The sequence below is a fragment of the Mesoplodon bidens genome (genome assembly GCF_964165515.1).
Source record: "Mesoplodon bidens genome assembly, chromosome: 19".
NCBI lineage: Eukaryota > Metazoa > Chordata > Mammalia > Artiodactyla > Ziphiidae > Mesoplodon > Mesoplodon bidens.
In genome coordinates, this window is record NC_138179.1 from 7571181 (window position 1) to 7598832 (window position 27652).

General features: G+C 37.9%; 1 protein-coding gene across 11 annotated transcripts in view; it reads right to left on the minus strand.

The window, feature by feature from the left end:
- BCAS3 (BCAS3 microtubule associated cell migration factor) overlaps positions 1–27652 on the minus strand; it is a 576449-nt gene that overhangs the window by 339259 nt on the left and 209538 nt on the right. For all 11 annotated transcript variants that reach the window (XM_081218975.1, XM_081218976.1, XM_081218978.1 and 8 more), the window contains exon 15: positions 24251–24515. In XM_081218975.1, the coding sequence (XP_081075101.1) occupies positions 24251–24515 (265 nt within the window). The remainder of the gene's footprint in view (positions 1–24250; positions 24516–27652) is intronic.

Sequence of the window (27652 nt, forward strand, 5' to 3'; positions counted from 1 at the left end):
GTGGAAGGCCCGCACACTGAGATAAAGAGGGGCCCCCTCACTGCGATTAAGAGTGGCCCCCAGGCTTCCCTGGTGGCGCAGTGGTTGGGGGTCCACCTGCCAGTGCAGGGGACACGGGTTTGTGCCCCGGTCCGGGAGGGTCCCACATGCCGCGGAGCGGCTGGGCTCGTGGGCCATGGCCGCTGAGCCTGCACGTCCGGAGCCTGTGCTCCACAACGGGAGAGGCCACAGCAGTGAGAGGCCCGCGTACCACTAAAAAAAAAAAAAAAAAAAAGAGTGGCCCCCACTTGCGGCAACTGGAGAAAGCCCTTGCACAGAAACGAAGACCCAACACAGCCATAAATAAATAAGTAAATAAATAAATAAATAAATTCAATCTAAAAACTTTTTAACTTTTATATTTTACACTTATTTACCACAACCTTACAAATATGCATTTCGATTTTTTTTGTTTTTTAACCAGTGTCCTCAAAATAGTACCTATAATGTCTATTACTTCAATACAGTGACACTTGAAATCTGAGGCAAGTCAGGATCCATGATCTCTTTTGCTTTTTCCATTTAATGACATCCTGGCCTAATGACAAACTTAGAGCTAAATTTAGTTAAGCAGACATGTTATGTCAATTTGTACTGCTATCTGAAAATAAATAGAAAACACATATAGTCACTGAAAAGAAAGAAAGGAGAATAGCAGCAGGGAACATACTATACTGTAGAGCAGAAGCACCCATTTGGACATTTACTATTTCTATATTATTTGGTGTCACCGCCTTGTAAGCCTACCACTACAAAATTCAAATAAGTTACAAATCTCCCAGAGAGAAGGTTATGAAATATAAAGACAGAAGTTGGGATTACATTATCAATGTCCTCTTCAGATACAAGCCATGTGGAATTAGAAAATTTAGATCAGTGTGTTTGTTTTTTTTCATTTCCAAATTATTTTGAAATTCTGCCATATCGGGATGACTTCTAAAATAGCCATTACATAAACCCTTACCCAAATACACGCATACAGAACTCACTGAAGACAATATTTTAACTTTCAAAACTCCTATAACCCTTGTTCACTTTTTTCCAGGAAGAGTAGGACTGTGAAGCATCTCTGTCACTGCAAGTAACGGTTTTTCAGAGGAACTTAAGATAGAAAAAAAAAAAAAAAAGACAGAAAAATCATGCTGAATTCCTTTTCTTTCTAAGACAGTCAGTGGTCTGTTATGCTTCTTTGATGGATCATTATATCCAACAAAACTTGCTGCTTCCACCTATATTTTGTCATTATCTGCAAAAATGCCAGCTGGGATTTTGATAGGGATTGCACTGAATCTGTTGATCAGTATAGGGAGCACTGCCATCTTAAGAATATTAATTCTTCCAAGCCAAGAACATTGGATGTCTTTCCACTTATGTAGGTGTCCTTTAATTTCACCGAATACTGTTTGGATCTGAATCTAATTTGGATCTGAAATCAGACCGCAACCAAGCCAAGAACATGGGATGTCTTTCCACTTATGTAGGTATCCTTTAATTTCTTTGAATATTGTTTGGATCTGAATCTAATTTGGATCTGAAATCAGACCGCAACACGAAATATGTCACAAGCTAATGAAATTCAAGGACTATGTTTAACACACACATTTCACAACGAGCAGTCAGATATTTGTTGAGTGCCTTAGCCTAAGATCACACACTGTGAGGACTGCATTCTTCGTTGTCACAAAGCTTACAGTCTAATATGCATGAAACAGGAATAATTAAGTGCTAATTGCCTAGCACTAAAGATAAGTACACACGGGATCAATTATTTGGAGAAGAGATCATAGAGCGGATGAGACACAACCTAGGCTTTGAAAGATGGGTAAAGTATGGATAAGAGCAGAAGAGTAGAAATATTCTGAGGATACGGATAACATGAAGGGGAGAGCATGTAAAGTGATGCCACAGATGTGAACAATAGTAAGAAATCTCTAACTAGGAGAGAATTATAATGGAAAGCAATGGGAAGATAATATATTTCAGTTTTAGAAGAATATTTCAACTGAGGCAGAGGAGTAGGAACTTAGGTACCGAAAGTCTTCAGCAAGGGAACAGGACAGATTTTGAGAACACTGAACTTTACAGGTAGGATGCGTAGTCTAGAAAAAGGAAGTTATTTCACTGAGAAGCTCCAAATCTTGTGGTTTAGTTAGCCATAACTTAAAACCCTTCGCTGGCTCACCAAGACAAAACAACCTAAAGGGAGCATACAAGGTACATCACATCTATCCCTCGCAGCCTTCTATCTTATTCTCAAGCAACACCCAAGTATTTATGAGCTTTTACTCCTGGTGTCTGTGTTCATGATGTAGCCTGTGAAACCCAGTGCATCTGAAAGAGTAAAATAAGTTGGGTATATTTCATAAGCATTCATAAGTGTCTGACATATTTTACTATGTGGTAAGGAATTTATAAAAATAGCTTTAATGAAAGAATAAATAAAATGGTCAACAATGACAAGGTTCAGAAAGGCAAACATAGAAAACTACTAACTCTGGTAATCTTCAATAGGGTAGCTTCACTAAAGAGGTGACAAATCATATGGAAAGGGATAAGTAAAGGGAGCGTTGATAGGAAATGATTCAGGTAATGGATACGGAACACAAATTTAAGGACTTCGGAGCTGAAAAGAAGCTGTTAACAACATGAGATACTGTACCAGGCAAAGGTTTCATTCAACATTCATTCTTTCAACTCACACTTTTTGAGCCTTATTGGTATGAGGCCCTGTTCTAGTCCTGGATAAATAAGTCCAAGGGACTCCTAAAGAGGTCATAACATAATGAGACAGAAAGACTATAGGTCTTTAAAGAATTTAATGGGAGAAAAAGTGTTAATAAAGATATCTGGGCTTCCCTGGTGGCGCAGTGGTTGAGAGTCCGCCTGCCGATGCAGGGGACACGGGTTCGTGCCCCGGTTCGGGAAGATCCCACATGCTGTGGAGCGGCTGGGCCCGTGAGCCATGGCCGCTGAGCCTGGCGTCCGGAGCCTGTGCTCCACAAGGGGAGAGGCCACAACAGTGAGAGGCCCACATACAGCCAAAAAAAAAAAAAAAAAAGCTATAAGATATCTGCAAAATGTCTCAGGAACAAAAAGGAAGGAGACGTTTTTCATTGTTGTTTTAAAGGGACGATATGCAAATTTTGAGTATAGAGGAAGGAACTTGGATCTTCTCATCTTCACTTTTCTAGTAGAAAATAAAGGATGAGAGCTGTGTGAACAATTAATTCAGGAATTAGTAAAATGAGGGAACTAGCTTAGACAAGAAATCTCATTAACTCACACGTAATGATCTACGTATAAAAATATATGTTAAAAGCACAAAATTTAAAAATGAAAGTTCATACTGAATCAATCAAATACACAAAAATAGTATAATGATCCTTTTTTCCCTTTTCAATTGTCCAAAGTCTTTGTTTAAAGACAATTTTCACTATCTCTTTCTTGTGTTATGGATTTTCTTTGAAAATGAAGCTAGAATCTAACAAACCCCCAGATTTACCCTCCACAAAAACTGTTAAGACTCCTCCAGAGTAGGAGCAGTATCTTACTAGTTGTTGACAGCTCAGTAAATGCTGAATGAAGGGAGGAAATATATTTTTTCTCATATCCAGGAAGTATAGGAAAATACAGCCCTATGATCTATAGAAAAAAAAATAATTTTGGAGGGGACACCCAAAGTCCTTCAGAAGATAGCCAGGTGCTGGAACCCATGGCTTTCACTAGTCTCCTTAGTCTTAGGGTTGACTCGGCCAGGAGCCTAGACTTGGTAACTTTAAGAATAGATCTTCAGACACTTCCTTATGGATATATCAAACCTAAATTTCTGAGTCAGGATTATTCTTGAAGCCTGAAGCTTCTTAATACAAAGAGGCTCAGCAGAAGAAACTCATAGTATCCTAAGCCTTGGACGTGGATTAAGTCTGTCCCTCCATCTTATGCTTCAATTTCCCTTTGCAGAGACAGGGAGAGCAGCGCTTTCTTTGCCCCACCTTCTAGGCATATATATGATTGTAACAGTAAAATTAAAAATTTCTGAGATCAGTGAAGAGTCACTACATCAATTCTAAATGTCACCTTCAGCAACCATTCTTTACTATGCTTTTCTCTTTATTGTATGAGTACAGTGAAAATAGTGGAGGCTGTTTAATTGCAATTTTAGTAGCGGGCTTCATAAAACCTTAAAATACATATAATATTTCACACAGCATTATACTTACAAATTCCAGCTGGAAAAAGACCTGTAAGTGACAAATGCCATGAGAATGGATATTCTCACAGTATTTCTGGCACATCCAAACAGAGGAAGTCTCAAAAATCTCATGAGAAAATAAGCTCTTCTAAAATTCTCATCCCAGTTTTTTGGGCTTACTCTATATAGATAAACTTCCATAAGCCTTCAGGCTTTTGGGTCTTTAACCAAATCCACCAGAGCTTTGATCCTTTAGAGGTTTACCAGTCCCCAAGATAGACGGAGCTCTCTTGGGGTGGGGGAAAAATCCCAAGTTCCAATAAAATGCTTTCTCAATAAATTAAAGCAGGAATTCTATTTGAGAATAGAAAACCATTTAAAAATCAGAATTTTCAAAACATCCTTTGATGTTTAAAGCGATATTTTGTTTTCAGTTGTTTATTTGTGTACAGTTATTATAGTTTTTAATGTTACAATACAAAGCCCGAAGCCAGAACAGTTCACATCGGGGTTTAACCACTGACTTTTTGTATTTACTTGTACAAGTTTGCATTTTTGAAAAAGGAATTATGAAAACAACCTCATGTGCTCCTTTCTTCTCCCCCGTTCTGCCTTTTTTTTTTTTTTTTTGCGGTACGCAGGCCTCTCACTGTTGTGGCCTCTCCCATTGCGGAGCACAGGCTCCGGACACGCAGGCTCAGCGGCCATGGCTCACGGGCCTAGCCGCTCCGCGGCATGTGGGATTCTCCCGGACCGGGGCACGAACCCGTGTCCCCTGCATCAGCAGGCGGACTCTCAACCACTGTGCCACCAGGGAAGCCCCCAGTTCTGCCTTTTGGATGAAGAATACCTGCAGGTACGTTGGGGAAAGAAACTTTCAATCTCCACATTAACACACAGCACCTCTGTCTCTGTGTGAGGCTGATGTGGTGTAATCTCTGTTTACTAAAAATGTTTCTAACTTCAAAATGCCACCTTATCATGTATGCACTGTCCCAAAGTATGTTTTCCCAGACTTTCTATACTATAAACACACAGGGAGAAAATGGATGAAGTTGAGGATAAAAGAGAGAAAATAACAATGGGCTTTGTTGCTGTGCTGGAGGAACAGCCTGTCAGGTCAGCTTTGCAGAGGCATATTCCCAAACCAGTCATCATTAACGGACTCACTTCCACAGGAAAAAAAAAAAAAAAAAAAAAAGACAGAGTCTGAAAACTCCGGACAAAAGAAATCCCTGCAGACAAAGTAAAAACAAATTAAAAGACCCATTATAAAACACAGATGCTACAAGGAAAATAAACTTTCCAAGATTTACTGGGCTTTGACAAACTTGAACATTTGTGGAAAAGACATCAGCAACAACTCCCAGGTAATGTGGCTGCAAAGCTAGACTCCCTTCTGTTTTATCTTTACCCTCCCTGCAGAAGCTGCCAGGTTGGTATTCTTAGCTTCTGAATGCATGATGTGAGAACATGTGAATGTGGCAAAGTGCCAGCCACAAGAAATCTCTAAAAGCCAGCAAGATCCTGAGATTATTGCCCGTTTCAGATTATGCTAAATATTAAAGTTAATACTGGTGTATCTGTGTGTACACCTTCATTTCTTCTTTTTGTTTGTTTGTTTGTTTTGCAGCATGTGGGCCTCTCATTGTTGTGGCCTCTCCCGTTGCGAAGCACAGGCTCCGGACGCGCAGGCTCAGCAGCCATGGCTCACGGGCCCAGCTGCTCCGCGGCATGTGGGATCTTCCCAGACCGGGGCACGAACCCGTGTCCCCTGCATCGGCAGGCGGACTCTCAACCACTGCACCACCAGGGAAGCCCTCATTTCTTCTTAAATGCAAACCAGAAGAGGAAAAATAAGATGTAAATGCAATTATAGGCCTCCCCCCTCCCCTTTAAAAAATTTCCCTATCTTACCATACTGCGAACTAAGACAAATGAGATCAGTTAAAATAACATTAAGCAATCAAGGGATCAGAGTTGTAGGTGAGAAAGGACCTTAAAAACGGTATCACATCAGTGAAAAAGAGAAAACTTTTTGTTATAGGATTCTAGAGGCACAAGCTACAAATTACTGCTAATGAGGGTCTGAGGAAGATTCCAGGAACGGAAGGTGTAAGAAAATAAGAACTACAATGGAATCAAGGGGACCAAATGGAGAGTGTGGAGGATAAAGAAGCATTGTCTTTTGTTGTCATTAGGGATGCAGGGATAAACATAAAAATGGCAAAGATTCATGTGGAAAAAAGCAAAATGACACTAGGCAGTGTTGATGGTGCCCCTAAGGGAGAGCACAGCTTTTAGGAGGTCTGCATTATCTTCTCACTTTTTGACCCTTAACATGGACACAGACTTCATTCCTTTAGGCTCTCCATTATTTCTGAAGGTTTACTAAAGAAACATATAGAAATGAGACTCCTACAACAGTTTCAAATTCTGTTCTCATCACCCTTCCACACACCTGTCCACAGGATCCACTCTTGTTCTAGGATGTAAGCCTCTCAGTCAGTGTCCTTGGTCTGCTAATATTCTGAACCCTTACATTTTGAAATTGGGGTAACGAGGCACACTAAGAGGCAATGTGGATGTGACAATCTGGCACTCCTGAGAAGATACATATATAGGAAGAACCCTATTCCCAAATATCCCATTATTATCCTACTTCAACCACCTACTTTACTCTAAGACCTCACGTAGATGGTCTACTCCCCACATCATGTCTTTCCAAAATAAAAATTGGGTAACAAGTTCATATGGGGCTTTTTTGGTGCTTTTTGCTTTCCACGGAAGAACAAAATGTTCCATCTGCTTTTAGTATCCTGCTGTGGAGTTGACAGGGATAAAAATCCAAAATATACCAATGAGTTTAACTAAGTTAACTCTGTACTTGAAAAGCTCCCGACTTCTTGACTCTTGTCAAAAAGAGTACAATGGTAGTTTGTTTTTTAACAATCGCTGGAAATGTAGGCTCTGAAAAGCTAAAAACACTGCTTAGCTCTTGCTTGCCATCTAATTTAACATTAAAGCTTTCTCAGCCAAACACTCGATAATTATTTAATCAAAACCAAATAGAGTCCTTTTGGAATATATAAGAAGTATCCTGTGCAAACGGGTATTTCCTGAATGTGGGTTGTTTGGGGTTGACATGGGAGTCTCTGTTTCTCTTTTTCTTTCTTTCTCTCTTTTTTCCCCCTTTCCTAGATGAGAATGACAAGCTTCCCAGCTGCAGTTCCAGGACTTTCACCCTCCTTTTTGACCTTTTCTCAGGCGTATTCCAGTATAATCTGTAATCTACTCAAGTAGGAAGAGGAAACAGCAGCGCCCTGGTGAGAAACAGTGCCTTCTGACCCACATACCAAACTGGGCGGAAGCAATGCTTGTTCACAGGAGTCAAGGAGAGCAGAACACACACAATTAAAAGAAAATGAATAATACATCCCTATTTTTTTAAAGACTGTTAACAGAACGACCAAACAGTTTTGGTGACAAAGTGCAAGATAGGAAGCGTTCAAGGACAATTCTGACTAGGCACTGACTTGTTTCTCCCTGTAAAATTTTTGGAGCATAATAGGTGGTGAAGCAAAGATACTGCAAAGATACTGCAAAAACATACATGCATTTCAAGCGAAACACTTGTTGCTTTTTCAAGTAAACAGTTCACAACACAACAGACAGGTACTTTGAGGTAGGGGTGGGGACGTAGAAAGATAAGAAATATCCCCCACAAAATTAACTTGAAAACAAGAATCCAATTTTTTTTTTTTTTCTTTGCAAGATGGGGTTGAGGTTTTTAATGATACTGTCATTACTCTTCCCACTATATACAAAGTAGCTGCACGGAACTTTGCACTAGTGCTTACTAAATGTCAGTATAATTAAAACTTCACATTCTGGAGACTTGAAACTGCTATTTATCAAATATTAATCAATATATAAATTTATAGGGGTTCCCTGGTGGCAGAGTGGTTAAGAATCCGCCTGGCAGGGCTTCCCTGGTGGCGCAGTGGTTGAGAGTCCGCCTGCTGATGCAGGGGACGCAGGTTCGTGCCCCGGTCCGGGAGGATCCCACGTGCTGCAGAGGGGCTGGGCCCGTGAGCCATGGCCGCTGGGCCTGTGCGTCTGGAGCCTGTGCTCCACAACGGGAGAGGCCACAGCAGTGAGAGGCCCGCATACAGCAAAAAAAAAGAATCCGCCTGGCAATGCAGGGGACACGGGTTCAAGCCCTGGTCTGGGAAGATCCCACATGCCACAGAGCAACTAAGCCCGGGCGCCACAACTACTGAAGCCCGCGCGTCTAGAGCCCGTGCTCTGCAACAAGAGAAGCCATCGCAATGAGAAGCCCACGAACCGCAACAGAGTAGCCCCCGCTCGCCACAACTAGAGAAAGCCTGTGCGCAGCAACGAAGACCCAACATCGCCATAAATAAATAAATAAATAAATAAATAAATAAATTAAAAGTATATATATAAATTTATAAATATTCAAATACACAATGTGCTAGGTAGTTTCCTTTTCTAGTCTGAATACTTCTTTACCAGTTAATTATTATCTTAATGTGTTCACTACTGTTACACGTAAATGTGTTTTTCTTTCCTTAAATCCAAAACTCCATAAATTTAGAAAATTTACACATAAAAATAAAAAGTCAAAAGGAACTAACTAACTGTTGCTAAAACTATATGTAGAACAAGACCAGTCTACACTACTCCAAAAAGATACCAAAGCTGTCTGAGAACAAGGATCCTTGGGATGCAAAAATAAGCCTAGAAAGGGAGATAAGTCAGAAACAACATTCAAAAAAATACAAATAAGGGGAAATAGGAAATATTTCCAAAAAGTTTCAGAGATAAAAAGTGTATGGGGACAAGCACTGAAATAAACTGTATGAAAATCTTCTGTCTGCATCTCCTCTCCACTATACTTTTGGCACAATTTGTTCACACAGCCAACCCAAATTTACAAAACGAATTTTTAAAATCTCCTCCCATAAGTGGGAAGTTCATTACCTTAGTTTATTATTCTTGCAGCATTCCAAGATTTGGGATGAAGACAATTTGTAAGAGCTGGTGCTCTTAATGTTTAAGAAGTTTCAGCAATTTTTAATTCATTTTAAACATTAGGATTGTAGTTTACCACTCTTTCCACAATGAAAAATCAAGGAAGACCGTCAATGGACTATATTTAACAGTAGAGGGAACAATGCAAACTGTTTGTATAAAGAAGGAGAATAAAAGAAAAAGATCTTGGGATTTTACTTTAAGAATCAAGTTATTCCTAAAGACATAAGCAACCTCAAAATTCCCCACTCTTCTGAATCGAAGAATAGAGTTTTGGGACTAAGTGCTCAGAAGTGAAGACATTTAATAACCCTAGTGCAAAATCCCCAGAATTAAAAATCCCATAATCTAGCAGCACTTAGACCAAATCTGTGATTAAATGAGTTCCCCAAAGTATAAATAAATACTCATTAAAATTCTTTTTTGAAAATATTCCACACCCATATCTCCCATGCTTATCTCGCAATGAATTCTGTATCATGTCAACAGATCAAACAGAAGCACTTCACTGTTCAAGGAAAAAAAAAAAAAAGAAACTTATCTGCATCATTCAATAAACATAATGCTATTACTTAAACTGTTGAACCTATAAGATATGGAAAAATGGGAGCTGGTACTGAAATAAAAAGAAACACTGTAACAAGATAAAATACTGAATAAATTACAAGATTTAAGGTGTAATGTTTTTAGACTTGGAGGACTCAAAATAATTTAACATTTGCAGAACTGGTCTTTTTCCAGTACATTAAACACTGTATACTAAGGAAAAATTAAATATTAAAATCAAAGTATTTTCTGTTGAATAACAACGATCGTAGTAAAATGTAAGCAACTTTCATAATAATCAAAAAGATATAATTCAAAATAGCAAAGATGCTCCCCACAACCTCCTTCCTGCTCCTTTACCCCCACCCCACGGAAGCCTTCCTTCTTTTTACTTATGACTGTTAAGGATATTTTCTGGCTCTATTTCAGCATCATGACTCAGGTCATGAGAAGTGTCAAAGATGCATTTCCTTCAGATGGGAAAGAGCAACAGATTTTAACAACCATACAAAGATGGGAGTACTGTGCAAAAGAGCCAAATCAGCATTTTTGACAGCAGGGAAGATAAAACCTTTTATACTCGCATATATTTTATTTCCAGCTTAAAAACATTTAAATATCATTCTATCAAAATATGCTCACATGTTCTGCTCAAGAAGAAAACAGGAAACCCATTCTCAATTTAGCTGCCTAAATTATCAACAATTTGTGAGAGAGTACTGTTCACCGACAAAAAAAGAAAAAGAAAGAAATCAAAGTACACATATGAACATTAATAAATAGTTCGAGTCCTTGTCTTCCAAACTTATTTTTCCAAAAGCAAAACCATGAATTTACCTGTTTGCATAAAAACTCCTTTGATAGAAAGTCCTTGAGAATGAAAATCACAAAGAGGAGTGATACCATGACCATATCTGGGCACCTGAGAATGATGACTCTACTTCTTTCCCTGTAATTCTTCTGCCTTAGCAGAAACACTTTTTCTTAATCAGCTGGATTACTACCAGAAAACCATAATCATTTATCAGTACTGTTGTTTTATATTTTCTTTCATCCATGATTTTATCAAAAGTGTACACATTTCAATCCATTCCGAACTGGACAGGAGTGAAATATTATTGAACATTTGTTAAGAACTCCCTACTAGTGATGATTCTCAACACTGAAAAGGGAATGGCCTGTCTCTTCTGAAGCTGCCAACAACAACAATGCCCACACTAATTCCACTCTATCCATTTTGAAATAGTTTCACTCTTGTGCCTCATTCTAGCTTCAATATTCTCACCTGCAAAAACACATCATCCAATGTTAATACCTCTTTCAATGAACCTTAAATCCCTTTCCTTTTCTCATCCTCCTCCAAATTCTAAATGTCATTTTATGCTAAGAACCTATTATGCTAAGAACCATAACAGTTTCTATTTCTCAGTATGTGTAACGCTGGCACAGCAGCGACCTCACTCTCCGTACCCTTTTGTAGTTTACAAACTATAAGCCAGCAGTCATATTTTTACTTCCTGCTCAGATTTTTAAGTTCAAGACTGCTCATGGCTGCTACTCCCAAGTCTCATAATTTCTAAATCTGTTTATTTGGGTCACTCATGCAGACACTGGTCATTGTGTATCCTAAGAAGCCCAATTCCTTCTCTCTCCTCTCCCTCCAATTTTTCTAAAACCAAATTTTGAAAAAATATTTCAGTGGAACCTGACCAGAATTTTCTTAATTGTCTTCCTCACTGGAAAAGTAAGGCTAACTTAACGTGCAAATAGATAAGCCAAATCCTCTTGTAGTTAGTTATTCTAATCACCAGACTAAAACACTGTTGAAGGATCAACTCCCTGAAAACTAACTTGTAAGTCTATTGTCAGAACGTTTCTAGAGGATTCCTTCGTGGGGAAACTGACCAGTCAAAGTGAAAAGATCTACAAATACTATTGATCGGGGGGTACCCTAATAAAACTGATAGACCAGTTGGACCTATAAACTGGTATGAGCTACTTGTGCTCAAAGAGCTTCCAATCAGTTCTTTAGTATGGATGTGTTGATCAGTTGAATAAATATGAAATAACAAAATAAATCAAATAATAATAAATTTTTTTTAATAAAGTAAAAAATAAGAATGATCAGCCAAAGATTCCTAGACATTCCGGCCAGTATTTTAGTTTAATCAGTCTGAGATTTGGCCTAGGCATCAGTACTTTTTTAATCTATCCAGGTAAATTATAATGTACAATCAGGGTTGAGAGTCCAAGATGAAAGATAATGATGACCACAAAAAAACTGAAAAAGGAACTCAGAGGAAATAGAGATACTACCAGGAGCAAAGAAGTGCATCAAAAATTATAACTATCTTTTAAAGAGATAAACAATTTTACATCTGTGAAATAAGAAAAGGATGTGATAATAAGAGAAACGTTTCACAGAAAAGGTTATTAAAAACATATTGCACAAATAAAAATCTAATAAGAAGGTTAGGAGATAAAGTTGGGGATATTCTCTTAAAGTAAAACAAAAAGACAAAGAGACAGGAAATAGAAAAGAAAGTTAGGGGTTCAGTGTAGGTGATCCATTATCCAACCAAAATGATTTCCAGAACGGGGCAAAAAAAAGAAAACAGCAAGAAATTAATTATGAAGAACTGAAAGAAGCAGACTCTGAGTGGGAGAAGTGGGTGCAGGAGAGTGCAATTTTTCTTTATAAAATTGTGGCATTATTTGACTTTTACAATAAATGTATGTATTGCTTTGATACAAAAATTAGGTAAACAAATACAATAAAACTACAATGAATGTTAACAGAAAAGAGAAGCAGAGATTAAGTGTAAGGCCTAATGATGCCTCAGTAATGGAACGTAATCACTCCAGTCCCATAAAATACAGAGAAGGTCCTTGAATAACAATGTATAGAGAAACAAAGAAAGGAACTTTTAGAACACACAGAAACCACTTACTCAGATGATTAACGAAAAGAGTTCCCTCCATTCATTCATAGGAGCTAGGTACCTGGACGGGGTACTAAAACTAGATAATAATTGATAGTAACATATTTCAAAAGTCCAATTTTCTAATAAGACTTTGAGGAATAAATCATAGAAAACATCATGAAAAGGAAGCTAGGTTATTATAAAATCTTAGATGACATCAACATCCATAGTACACCAGGTTCATGCCAGGGTTGCCATGATTACCATCACAAGAAAGTTTAGAAAAGATCGCCCTCTAGAGGCATGTCTCATTAACCATTTAAAAACAAAACAAGAAACCTGGAGTCTATGATGTGCCAGTGTTGAAAATATAGAGAAAATACAAAATATTTCATGAACAGTAAAGAGGAAAACAAAAAATGATAGTTCATCTCCAACTGCTAACTATCTGAGCCAGCATTTACTTTAAGGAATAAAAAAAAAGAGAAAAAAGTGTAGCATATTCCAAATAATAGACAAGAGATAAAGTATTCAAATAGACTTTAATCAGTTTTTATAGTATTAAATTTAATATAAAGTATAATTTAGAGACAATATAAGAGTGTTAGAAGATACTCCACAAGTAATTTCACTTTCCTCAAAAAGTATGTTATCTGAAACTTCCTCTCAATTTTCCTGTGAACCTATAACTGCTCTATAAAACAGTCTATTAAAAAATGATGCTATTTTTATTTAGTAGATGGTTTCTCCAATTAGGGCTTCTGAAATAAAAGAACTTTTCAGGATGGTATTAACTATAAGGTCTCTCTTTTCAATCCACTTTCCCTAAAGAACTCATCTGTTCTGAGAAACAATAGGAAGTGACATGAAAATATTTTAAATATGCATGATTTTGGTGTATAGATGTAAAGACACAAATTCACTAGGAAAACTTTAATAGACTTGAAAACAATAGATTAAAAACTTCATCTGAACTACAAGAAAGTACATGCAACCAGTAAAAAACCCAGGTACTAAACTAAGATAGCCTAAAAGAAGATTTTTATCCATTTACATGTATATACTGTATATATATATATATACTGTGTCATATGAGGCATAAAATTTAAAGCAGAGCTACAGGGCACATGATTGATTTTTCTTGGCAAAAATTAAAACATACAAATGGAAACTTCAATCCACAAGTAAACAGTGATGTGGAAAGAGAAGTTAAAAAACATCACATTATTACTGATTGTCTTAAGTAGGTGAAACTATATAAGGCTGAAATGGGTGGTTGCTTTGTATGTACGGTTGTGATGTGGTCTGTATCAAGAAAACTACTGATCAACAAAAGTAAGTAATTACAATAAACCAGCAAATGAAAGCTATAAACATGGTTTCTGAGTGGTAAAAAAAAAAAAAAAAGAATGCCTCATACAGATGCTAGGAAGAAAAGTGATGCTACCAGTTACTTAGAAGCAGTTTATTAAAATATTGAGGCTTCAAGCCCAAGAAATCAGAGGCCCCCTCTACAGGACCCAGAGTTTCATCCATTACTTCCATTTAGAAGAAGTAGAACCTGGAATTCAGATGCCTAAAGCTGTGACTCAACGATGACTCCTCCCCCTGAGGACCAATGAGTTAATGGGAAGGCGACACTTCCGAGAACTGTAGAAGTAAATCCAGAACCCCTCTGTTAACGCAATGGAAATAGTAGGAAAAAAACAAATTCCTTAAAAGCCCTATCACATAGTGACTGTCATATTCTTGAACCTAAACTGGAAAACTAATTTGCAAAATAAAGAAATGCAAAGGCTAGAGAATGGGTAGATTAATTTATCCAACTATATTTCCTAATGTATGGTATTACAATGAGCAAAAACAGATGAAAAAGAAAAAATAATAATACCTTCACTTTCGATTTTGCGCTGGGTGTACTTTCATTTCAGAAACAATGTCAGAAGTCAACTCATCAATATTGAGTCTAATAATGCTACAAAAGCCTATGCACAATAAGGTCACAATTATATTTCAGTCACTTATTATTTGGTGAATTCTTCATTTATTCTCTTTTCTGCATAAGAGCCACTATACAAAAATATGAATAATGAATCAGTCCTATATACCTCCTAAGTAATAAACAGTATCAATAATGCAACTAATCATAGCAGCTAATCTTTTCCTGAGTTATTTCATGTGTGCCAGACACTATTCAAAGTGCTTTGATCCTCACAATAACTCTCTAAGGTAGGTAATTTTATTATCCCCATTTTACTGATAGAAAGTTAACGCACAGGTAGATTAAGTAATTTGTCTAAATTTACAGAGCCAGAAAGTCACAGAGGTTCTACCACAGGAAGTCAGACTCCAGGTCCTCCAACTGCCTCCCCAAGGAAGTTACAGTTAAAAATGGAGATCATCAAAAATAATAGGTAGAGAACAGTAAGAGATAAGTATGGATAAATAGCTCACAGAAGAAACAAATACCAAAGTTAGACACTTTATGTTAAGAGGGAGAAAAGCACACTGTGAGCTGAGCTGAGCTTAGCTTCAAAGATGCATTCCACGTTTACCTGAAGAAATAAGTGGAAAACAATTCAGACGTAGGAACAAGGTGCTGACTGAAGCTGAAAAGCGAAAGCAAGTAATTAAATTTGCTTGGAGCATAAACAATAGTGGCAGAAATGGTTTCTTCATTCAGCAAAAATTTACTAACTGGTAAAGGGAATGCCTCATCTCCTAGAGGACTATTCGCCTGCAAACATGCTCACCTCCTATTTCTATGAGAAAACAGAGGCAATCTCCTCTTTGCCCTCTAACCTTTCCCCATTTTCCTGTTCCCCTTTACTTTACATCAATGTTCATTGAAAGGCCTGTCAATACTGGCCTCCAGTTTCTCTCTTCCCATCCTTAATAAAATCCTCTCTTATCAGGCCCCTACCGCTTCACCAAAACTTGCTCTTATCAAAGCCACATGTCCTCTACATGACTAAATTTGATGGTATTCTATCTTTTTCTCAGTCCTTATCTTAATTGACCTATCAGCAGAATTTAACACATTAATCATTCCCTTTTCTCAGGAAAAAAAAAATGTCTTCATTTGGCTTATAGGATTTCTCATGTGTGGTTTTCCTTCCATGTCACAGGCTCAGTCCTGGGACATCTTCATCTTCTTTTCGTACTCATTCACTTATTAGGTGATCTCATCCTGCTTTGGCTTTTTTTTTTATCTATGCCTCCCCAACATTTATTCTCAGCCTATTCCTTCCCACTGAACTCCAGATTCATAAAACCAACTACCTACCTAACATCACTAGGAGGTCAAGGCACATCTTAAACTAAACACGTCCAAAAGTTCTGATCTGTCTCTATCCTCAGAGCTGCTTTATCCTCATGGTCCTCATTTCATGTGATGGCAGTCGCACCCTTCCAGCTGTTTGGGACGAAAGCCTTACTGGTCACCCTGACTCCTCTTTTTTCTCTCCTGGATTTCTGCAATGCTCTCCTAACTGGTCTCACTAGACTTCTACTCTTGTCAGACTGCAGATGGTGCGTTCTCAATACAGATCACCATTCTGCTCCTGTCAAACCGCAATCTGACCCCGTCACCCAAAACCCTCCACAGCTTTTCCACTTTACTCTGAGTAAAAGTCAAAGGCTGACATGATCTGGCCGCATTCCCTCTCCGACCTCTTCTACTCTGCACCTTGCACACTGTTCCTTGGCCACATGGCCCTCCTTGCCTCTCCGTGAACACTCCAGACACATTCCCATCTCAGGGATTTTACACTGACTGTTTCTTCTGCCTGGAACACGTTCCGTAGACATCTGCATGACTTTCTCCCACACTTCCATCAGATCTTTATTCAAATGTCATCAACTCAGTAAGGCCTGCCAGGAGCATCCTAATTTCAAACTGCAATCTTCTCCAGGCATGCCCTATTCCCTTCCTTTACTTTTCTCCATAGCGTATAAAACTACCTGTTTATCCATCCATTTGTCCATCCATCCATCCATGAATCCATGAATCCATCCATCCATCCATCCATCCATCCATCCACCTATCATCTATCCTATGCATGATACATATCCCTCCACTGGAAAGTCAGCTCCATGGGAACAGGGATGTTTTCCTCTTTTATTCACTGCTGTATCCCTAGAGCTCAGGAACGGTGCCTGGACATAGTAACACTAATTAATAGTTCTTGAATAAAATTAAAGAATCTTACAGATGTTAAAATGAAAAGCAATGTTACCATGAATGAAAATCTCTTCATTCTGACAAGTAATAAATTGTTTTTATTAGAACTTCTAAGTTCTAATAACTTTGAAAACTTTGGTTTGAAGCCTTAGAATCTACATTTTACCAAATACTATATGAGGTGCCAAGATACAAATATAAACAAGAGAAAGACCCTCTCTTCACAGAGGTAAATCTACTGGGAGACACAGGCATGTCAATGAACATATTAACATATGTTAATACGAACAACTAACATTAAAATATAATAAAATCACATTCATAGTGCCAATACCAAGACTGATACAGAACATACAACATCAAGAGGTGTTTAAAAGAGGCTGAAGAGGGACTTCCCTGGTAGCACAATTAAGAATCCACCTGGGGGCTTCCCTGGTGGCGCAGTGGTTGAGAGTACGCCTGCCGATGCAGGGGACACGGGTTCGTGCCCCGGTCTGGGAAGATCCCACATGCCGCAGAGCGGCTAGGCCCGTGAGCCATGGCTGCTGAGCCTGCGCGTCCGGAGCCTGTGCTCTGCAAGGGGAGAGGCCACAACAGTGAGAGGCCCGCCTACCGCAAAAAAAAAAAAAAAAAAAAACAAGAATCCACCTGCCAATGCAGGGGACACGGGTTCGATCCCTGGTCTGGAAAGATCCCACATGCTGCAGAGCAACTAAGCCCACGCGCCACAGCTACTGAGCCCGCGCTCTAGGGCCCACGGGCCACAACTACTGAGCTCACACACCATAACTACTGAAGCCCATGCACCTAGAGCCCATGCTCTGCAACAAGAGAAGCCACCACAATGAGAAGCCTGCACACCGCAACGAAGAGTAGCCTCTGCTCACAGCAACTAGAGAAAGCCCGCGTGTAGCAACGAAGACCCAACGCGGCCAAACATAAATAAATAAAAAACAAACAAAAAAAGAGGCTGAAGAGATGAAGTGATACTTTTAGCTGGATCATAATGAAGTAGGGTTTCAGCAGGCATCCAAGGGAATAAAAATTATTTTGAGAAGAGTATGCAAACTTAAAAGGTGCCAAGAAATGAATACATGTGGCATTTTCAGGGAAGGGTACAGAAATGTAGGTGTGGTGGGACAAGAAGCTGAGTGAGAAGGAACCTTCCCTAACATCCTAAAAGCATGGTGAGACACTGAAAGACTGAAAGCAGAAAAGTGGAATATTATCCTACTTATGGTTAACAAAGAAAATGCTTGTGATAGTTAAAAGAGAAAAAGAAGGCTGGAGGCTACAGAAACAGATGAGGTAAGAAATGATGAAAAGAGGTTCTTAATCATTTTTGTCATGGACTACTTGGGCAACCTGGAAAAGCCTGTGGACTCTTTCTCAGAATAATACTTTAAATGCATGGGATACAATACACAGAATTACAAAGAAAACCGTATTATTATACTGAAGTATAGCTATCAGTTTATTTAAAAAATTAAGTTCTGCTATAGTAATATATGTAATATTAAAATCAGTAATATTATTACATTATATATATATATAATTTCCAAGCAATGGTGAGCATAAACAATATTTCAAAATACATCTCGACAAAACACTTCAAGATTTTTTTTGTATATAATGTGAAACAAAAACATCTGTGTTTTTATTGGTGATAATGTCACAAGTACTGCTGCTATAACTGTCATGTGTTGCCTATATTCATAATGAAAGAAAACATTTACTTTTGGGTAGAGGATAGTAATCCTAAAGATGAAATACTTTCCTATCCATGTTCACGGATCTTAAGAACCCCTTAAGACTAAGGTCCAAGCAACAAGACCAGAAATGAAAGAGATATTTAGAGAAAGTATATTTCAAATAAATAAACATCCTCTGTTAAGTAAAAATGGCAAATAGATAAAATACTCCTAACCTAAACTGGATTGCATCCAGAAAGTAAAAAGGAAATATCCTTATATCAACTGTTATTTAACAGTTTCCTTTACTTTGCTAAAAAGAGCACAGACAAACAACAGCAATAACCGCCAAACCATGATTCATTTTCAAGATGAATCCCTCCCTGTTCAAACGTTTACATTGTTTTTGACTAGCATCAGATTGTTTATCCACACAAACTGTAAATACATCATTTTTAGAACTAACCAACAATAATGTCCATTTTGTTTTGACATGTAAGGTACAAAAAGAACATAAAGAAAAATGACCATCACTCTAATGTCTGCACTTTAAAAATGAAAAAACTACAGAAAAAGCAGGTGAAATTCCAACATAATAAAAATTTAGCATGTGTTATCAGGAGGAAAACATCTGAAATTCCTTGCTTTCAAAAGGGAATTTAAGAACTGCAGTACTGCTAAACTGTCTATAATCTCCGCTCTGAGATGCCTCCTCTTAGCTTTATGGAAAAATATGAAGAAAGCTGTGAAAACAATAATGCTGAGAGAAAATAATATATTTTGACAATATTACTCTTCAACTGTTTGATCTTTTACAAATGACAACTCCTTAATTGACTGGCACTTTGCACCCTTCAGCAAAAATATACTGAAAGGTATTCATTCAGTCATTCAATATCCGTTTTGTTCCCTTAGACAAGGGCAGAGATGACCTTAATTTCTGTGCACAGTATGCCCAAAGCCTAGCACAGAACCTGGTATGTGGTGTGTTTATTAGAGAAGGAGGAAGAGGAAGAAAAAAGGAGCTCAAAAGAATGCTCTCTGAAGATGTATAAAGACTATAAATTTTTCCAAATTTTTCTACTAATACAGCTGGTTCTCTGGCCAACCTAGCTGCCCAATGTGCACACTAAATCTCGCTCCATAAAGTGTATAGTGAAATTCAAGTTAAGAAAAATATTTAACACAAAAAGCAAGGCCCTCAAAGAACCTATACTACCATTTAGTTATATGACAAAACAGTCACGCCTAAGAATGTAAGTAATTATTTCTGAAGTAAAATTTCTTGCAAATGGCTGAAAATATGAATATCTCACAGCTTTCTAAACTTTAAAAAAAATTTTAAATACTTTTTTATTATTTTTATTTTTAAAAATATTTATTTATTTATTATTTATTTCTTTTGTCTGCGCCAGGTCTTAGTTGCGGCACACGGCATCTTTGTTATGGCCGTGGTATCTTTGTTGCGGCATGCAGACTCTTAGTTGCGTCATGCAAACTCTTAGTTACAGCGTGCATGCGGGATCTAGTTCCCCAATCAGGGATTGAACCCGGGCCCCCTGCATTGGGAGCGTGGAGTCTTACCCACTGGACCACCAGGGAAGTCCCAATACTTTTTTAAATGACAGTTTTCACCCAGGACTTATTTCAACCTCAAAGATCATGGATCACTAGATAAATATACATGAATAATAACTGTTCTTATAAAAATAATAGGGCCAGGGACTTCCCTGGTGGTGCAGTGGTTAAGAATCCGCCTACCGGGCTTCCCTGGTGGCGCAGCGGTTGAGAGTCCGCCTGCCGATGCAAGGGACACGGGTTTGTGCCCTGGTCCGGGAAGATCCCACATGCCACAGAGCAACTAAGCCTGTGCACCACAACTACTAAGCCTGTGCTCTAGAGCCCACGAGCCACAACGACTGAGCCCGTGTGCCACAACTACTGAAGCCTGTGCACCTAGAACCCATGCTCCACAACAAGAGAAGCCACCGCAATGAGAAGCCTGTGCACTGCCACAAGGAGTAGCCCCCACTCGCCGTAACTAGAGAAAGCCCACGAGCAGCAACGAAGACCCAACGCAGCCAAAAACAAATAAATAAATTAATTTTAAAAAAAACCTTCTAAATAAATAAATAAATAATAGGGCCAGGGACTTCCCTGGTGGTCCAATAGTTAAGAATCTGCCTTCCAATGCAGGGGATGCGGGTTTGACCCCTGGTCGCGGAACTAAGATCCCACATGCTGGGGAGCAAATAAGCCCATGTGACACAACTAGAGAGCCCGCGCACCACAACTAGACAGCCTGTGTGCCGCAACTAGAAAGCCTGCGTGCCGCAACTAGAAAGCCTGCACACAGCAACTACAGAGCCAACGTGCTCTGGAGCCTGTGCGCCACAACGAAAGATCCCGCATGCTGCAACTAAGACTCAATGCAGCCAAAAACAAATAAAAATAAATATTAAAAAAATTATAATAGGGCCAAAGCACAAAACATCATCTAAGGAGAAAAAAAAGGTCCCAAACTGTTTTGAGTTGCAGAATTTCTCCCCAGGATTCTATTTACCAATATATTTTTTCAGTCTATCTTAAAACTTCCTCCAGAAAAAATACATATGTTGAATTGATTAGGTATTACAAAAGGATGTGTGTTCAAGCAGAAGCATTTTAGCTTCTTTAACTTCTTAGGGATATAGCCAGAAGAACTGCAAAGATGTACTCAAACAAGTACTTGTACACACATGTTCGTAACAGCACTATCCACAAAATCAAAAGGTGGAAACAAGTCAAATATCCATCAATGGATGAACGGATAAAAAACTGTGGTACATACATATAATGGAATATTATTCAACCATAAAAAGTAAGGAAGTACTGACACATACTACAATGTGGCTATACTTTTAAAACATTATGCTATGTGAAAGAAGCCAGAAACAAAAGGTCACATATTTTATGACTGCAGTTATATGAACTATCCATAACAGGTATAGATTGAGATGGAAAGCAGACTGGTGGTTGCTAGGGGCTTGGGGACAGAGGGGTGGGGAGGAACTGCTTAAAGAATACGCAGTTTGGGGGATTTCCCTGGCGGTCCAGCAGTTAAGGCTCCGCCCTTCCAATGCAGGAGACACGGACTAGATCCCTGACTGGGGAACTAAGAGCCCACAGGCCATGCTGTGCAGCCCCCAAAAAAGAAAAAGAATATGCAGTTTTCGTCTGGGGTGAAGACAATATATTTGGAACTAGACAGAAGCGGTAGTTGCAAATTATTGTGATGTAATAAATCCCACTGAATTGTTAACATCTAAATGGTTAATTTTATGTTGTATGAATGTCAAATCAATTAAATAAGGGTTGTTTTCTGTAGGAACCATAATCTCGCTCTATAAAATTCCCTATACTTAAAAATCTAAATTGGTCATCTGTCAAGGAGAAACTGCAATGCTCCAAAAAATAAAGTGTCATCTAATGTCAACGAATATCTTCTCTCATTCTGGTGGGTACAACCATTCTGATATTATCTCCCAAGGCCAAGATTCGCATACATTGTAATCCAGCACTTCAATTCAAAAATAAAACAAAGTGAGAGAGTGGCATGGACATATATACACTACCAAATATAAAACCAATAGCTAGTGGGAAGCAGCCGCGTAGCACAGGGAGATCAGCTTGGTGCTTTGTGACCACCTAGAGAGGTGGGATAGGGAGGATGGGAGGGAGACTCAAGAGGGAGGAGATATGGGGATATATGTATACATATAGCTGATTCACTTTGTTATACAGCAGAAACTAACACACCACTGTAAAGCAATTATACTCCAATAAAGATGTTAAAAAACAAAAACAAAAAAAAGACAAAAATAAGCACACATTTGCACTAAGAAACAAGGACAAAAATCTTCATCTCTTCATTATACATAATAGCTCCACATCAGAAATCACCCAAATATACATCAACAGTAGGAGAAAGGATAAATAAGTAAAAATATATTTGTACAATGGAATATGTAAGAGCAGTGGAAATAAATGAATTAAACCTACATAAAATACATGAATTAATCTCACAAACATGTTAAAGAAGTTGAATATATACACACTCTGTTTTTAAAAAAAAGTGAATAGTTCACTTTTTTAAAAAGTAAGGAAGTGATTACCCTAAAAGTCAGAATCACAGCTTACTTTTATGGAAAAGGGGCTCAAAAATGGAGTTCTAGTAATGTTTCCTTTATTGGTTGGAGTGATGGTTACACAACTATTTGCTCTACATAAAATACTGACTAATACGAGGGTTTTTTAGAAATCCCACAAAGATGCATCAGGTTGGCCAAAAAGTTCGTTCGGGTTTTTCTGTAACATCTTATGAAAACCCAAATGAACTTTTTGGCCAACCCAATATTTTAAAATAAAATGCAAATGCTGCTCTAAACTACGTACGACTCAAGATTATTCCTCTCCAACAATAAACATTTCTTAATGAACTACAGCACTGATTCCGGTTAAAGCCAGAGTTTTCTGGAAAAGATCTATAGATATGAGATTCTATCTCTAAATTTATGAAAATAGTCTTGAACATCATATTCCATACATATGACATCAAGTAACTCTTATATAGTGAAAAAGTTAGGGAGTTAGCTGAGCGTGGTAAGTGAGCTGAAGAGATCTGGTTCTTCCCTTGGGGCCAAGGAGAGTGGTGTGGGCTCTTCTAGGGTGGGGGAAGGGTGCAGTCACTGGGGAAGAAGGAGAGAACTTATCAAAAAATAGAAGGCAGAATTCCCAGCACAACAGGGAATGGTTGAAGTGTGGGGACTGCTGTTTCCATATTCGCTCACTCACACACTCCTCCATCCATCCATCCATCCATCCATCCGTTCACTCATTCAACAGATCTCCATTTACTCTGTGCCTGGCAGGCACTGTAATAAGTTCTGTTCATACAGAATGGGCATTTAATAGAACTAATAGCCTGGTGACAGAGACATATTTAAAACATAATCACACAAATAAATATTTAATTTAAAGTTCAAAAAAAAAGTTAGGGAGTTAATGTAGCATGGTAATGGTCACCATTACTATATTAACTTCAATTTATTAAATGATTTAATAAATTAAGAATGTCCCCAGGCTTCCCTGGTGGCGCAGTGGTTAAGAATCTGCCTGCCAATGCACGGGACATGTTTTGATCCCTGGTCCGGGAAGATCTCACATGCCGCGGAGCAACTATGCCTGTGCGCCAGAACTACTGAGCCTATGATCTAGAGCCTGTGAGCCACAACTACTGAGCCCACACACTACAACTACTGAAGCTCATGCACCTAGAGCCTGTGCTCTGCAACAAGAGAGGCCACCGCAATGAGAAGCCTGTGCACCACAACGAAGAGTAGCCCCCACTCGCCGCAACTAGAGAAAGCCCAGGCGCAGCAACGAAGACCCAACACAGCCAAAAATAAATAAACAAAATAAATAAATTTTAAAAAAAAGGTCCCCAAATGAGCCCAAGATCTTATCTTCGTATGAATGAATTAGAAAAATGGGTTAATTTTATTCCAGATCTCAAAAATGAAAGATAAAGGGAAGAAGAATTGTTGGGAATAGTGGAGAGAGAGAAAACTGGGTTTACCGTGCAGAGGAGATCCAGAAGGGCTGCTGGATAAACCTGGAACAGGGCTACAGCGACCTCCTTGCTTAGACGTCAGTTCCTGTTCAATCTCTTCCAGCCCAGCACTCTTCTGGAAACGGCTCATACGATTTACCACTCGTGGTGACATATGTGTTCGAACACAAGGCTGGCCACCATAAGGGTTGATTGGGAAAACGTGGGAAGTCCCCCGGAGTGTACTGACCACAACCCAGCGACAGTCATGGCTGAAGCATATGTCTTGTACCTAGAAATGAAACAAGGAAAAACAAAAAAATGATTGAAACTATTTGGATTGACCTAAGAATATCACAAACATATTACTAAATATGAACAGAAATGCCTGCCTGGGGACTTCCCTGGTGGCACAGTGGTTAAGAATCTGCCAAAAAAGACCCAACGCAGCCAAAAAATAATATTAACAATAATAATTTAAAAATATAATTAATTAATTAATTAATTAATTTAAAAAAAGAAATGCCTGCCTGGTTACCAAATTTACCTAACATCAGATTATATTTTCAAAATGTTTCTTCTAAAGATTAGATTCACGGTGAATACTGATCAAAACTCCACATAAGGGATTTGATAAGATTTACAATAGGGAATTCTGTCCCTTGCTGTATACAGTGCCAAGTCAGAAAATAGGACCTAGGTGGTTTCACCCTATAGAGCTATATTTAAAAAAAAAAAAAAGATATATGGATAATGTTCATTTCTTTAAAGGAATTTACCTTCCAAAAAAACAATAGAAGAGCAAAAATTAAAACATACATTATACAATGCAGGTAAAGTTATTAATCCAATCATTCACTCAACGAATACTCACTGGGTACCCTGCTAATAAACACTAGGAACAAAGAGGTGGATAAGAAATCATCCTTGGGCTTACAGCCTACCAGGAAGAAAAGACATAAGAAATTTGCAAAAATATAACATATAAAAATGAAATAACTATCTTACATTTGAGGCACAGTGGTAACAAAAAGGAAGGAAAATATGAAATCTGCTTCTGAGAGGTGAAAAGGAGATGTTCAAGAAGGTAGAGGGTTAAGAGTGGCACCAAAAACACATGATCTAAATAGCTCTGGGTTCTGGAATTGAGTTTTGAAGTAGGATATACTTACAAAGAAAGGAGCAAGGGACATTCTAATTTAGATATATGCAGATATTCTACTTTTGATATAGATGCATAGACATAAGATGGAAATGATGAGCAAGTAGTTCAGTATGTCAGAAACAACATGAGAGTGAGCAAAAGCCAGCGCAAGAGGTGTCTGGATTTTATTTAAGAAATAAGGAGTCAAGATTTCAATTCTGGAAGGATGATTGTGGGAGTGAATGCAAGGGAACGAATTTGCAGTGGAGATGAGGGTAACTGAAGGAAAGTTAAGTAGAAGTTTCTTCAACAGACACAGATATAGGACCCTAAAGAGAGGTGGGAAGAGAAAATGTCTCAAAACACCCAAATGACAATCCAAATGTCCTTCAACGGATGAATGGAGAAAAAAGATGTGGCATGTATATATACACAACAGAATATTTCAGCCATTAGAAAAATGGATATCCTCCTAACTGTGACAGCATGGATGGACCTTGAACACATAACGCTAAACGTGGTGAGTCAGACAGAGAAAGAACCTTACAGTATCACTTATATGTGAAATCTAAGAAAAGCAAACCTGTGAAAAACAGAACTAAAATGGTGGTTACCAGGGGATGTGAGGCGGAGATAAGACTGACAGTGTTTAAGGGTACAAACTTGTAACAAGTAGTAAATAAGCCATAGAGGTCTAATGCACAGTATACTGATATAGACAATAATATTGTACAGTTATATAATGTGATAAATATGGGTACAATGGCAATCACATTGCAATGTATAAATGTATCAAAGTAACAAGCTGTACACCTTAAATTTATACAATGTTACATGTCAAACTTACTCAAAAAAAAAAAACCACTTTGATAACAATGAAAAAAAAAGAAAAAACTTATGTATTTGCAGTGGTTTGCAAACACTACAGGCCATACGTCTCTCTCAGCTATTTCCCTGCCCTTCCAGTGACAAAGTAGCCACAGAAAATATATGTAAATCAATGAATGCAGCTATGTTTGTAGAAAAAATTTTACAGAAAAACTGACTGGCCACAAACTTGATCTAGGTAAAGTTAGTCACTAAATTGTATGACATTTATCAGGTACTGAAATACAGAAGTCCCAGTATTTTCAAATTAGCAAACTGAATTTATTACTTTTATCTTGATATCAGTCTAATGATGACAACTTGAACAAAAATGTCTCTGTTTACTTTTATACTTAAAAAAGACAGCTAAGTAAAATTCCATATTGTTCTAACCAAGCCTTTAAAAAAAAAGGCAAATCACAGATACTTAAGCAAGATTTCTATGTTGACTAAATGATAAACTAAAATAATTTTTCATCACGTAAAACAAATGTCAAACCGTGCTTTAAAAAAATAACCCAGACAAAAAAGTATAGTAAAATAAAGATAAGATGTTTGTGAGTAGGATTTAAAACTTGTGAGTAAAACTCCTCAAGCAGTCAAAGAAGCCGATTTTCAGTGTACTACATCTTCAAATAAGCTTAAATTCAGCTTAAAATCTTGACTAATACTTCAGAAATATTCTACAAGCAAAAGCTATAAGTATTCATCAAAGTACAAGAGCCTGGAATCTTTGAAATAAAAAAGAAATTTTAGTCTTACATCAAAACAGGATATTTCATTGCTAGACAACTGACAGACCAAAATTATCAATACATGGATAAACCCCAAACTGAGCCCCATGCCTGTCCATTTCAATTACTGTGACACATCCAAATGACACATTAATGTTATAATTAAAGAATCTCCTGATCCTTTACACTGAGAAATTTAACTCCCAGCAATTCTAGAATTACGAATAAAAAGTCATTCCTCCAGTGCTTTACCTCTCTATTTCACTTACACTAACTTTCAGCTAAAAGACTTATAGAAAAGCAGGAGAAAAGGAAGGGGTAGGACAAAGAAAAGTGTAAACAGCAGAAGCGAGAGAAAAGAAACAACAGTCCCAGACAAATTTAATATTATAGTATCAAATGCATTAACACAAGCCAGAATCAAACATATAAAGAAAACCATCTTTAGGCTTACTGAGTAACTTATGTTCCATCCACAGCAGAACTAAACCATGTTATCTAAAACCTTTTTCCAAAACACTTATAATCAAGATGACTTCCTGGTCTGTCAATGAAAAGAAGTTTCATTCTTTCATTTTAAGAATACTTCTGATATGAGGTGGTACTAACAAACAGTATCAAGGCAAGAAGACAGAATTCCACCTAAAAGCTTACTTAGAAAACTGCTATTAGAGAAGTGATTCT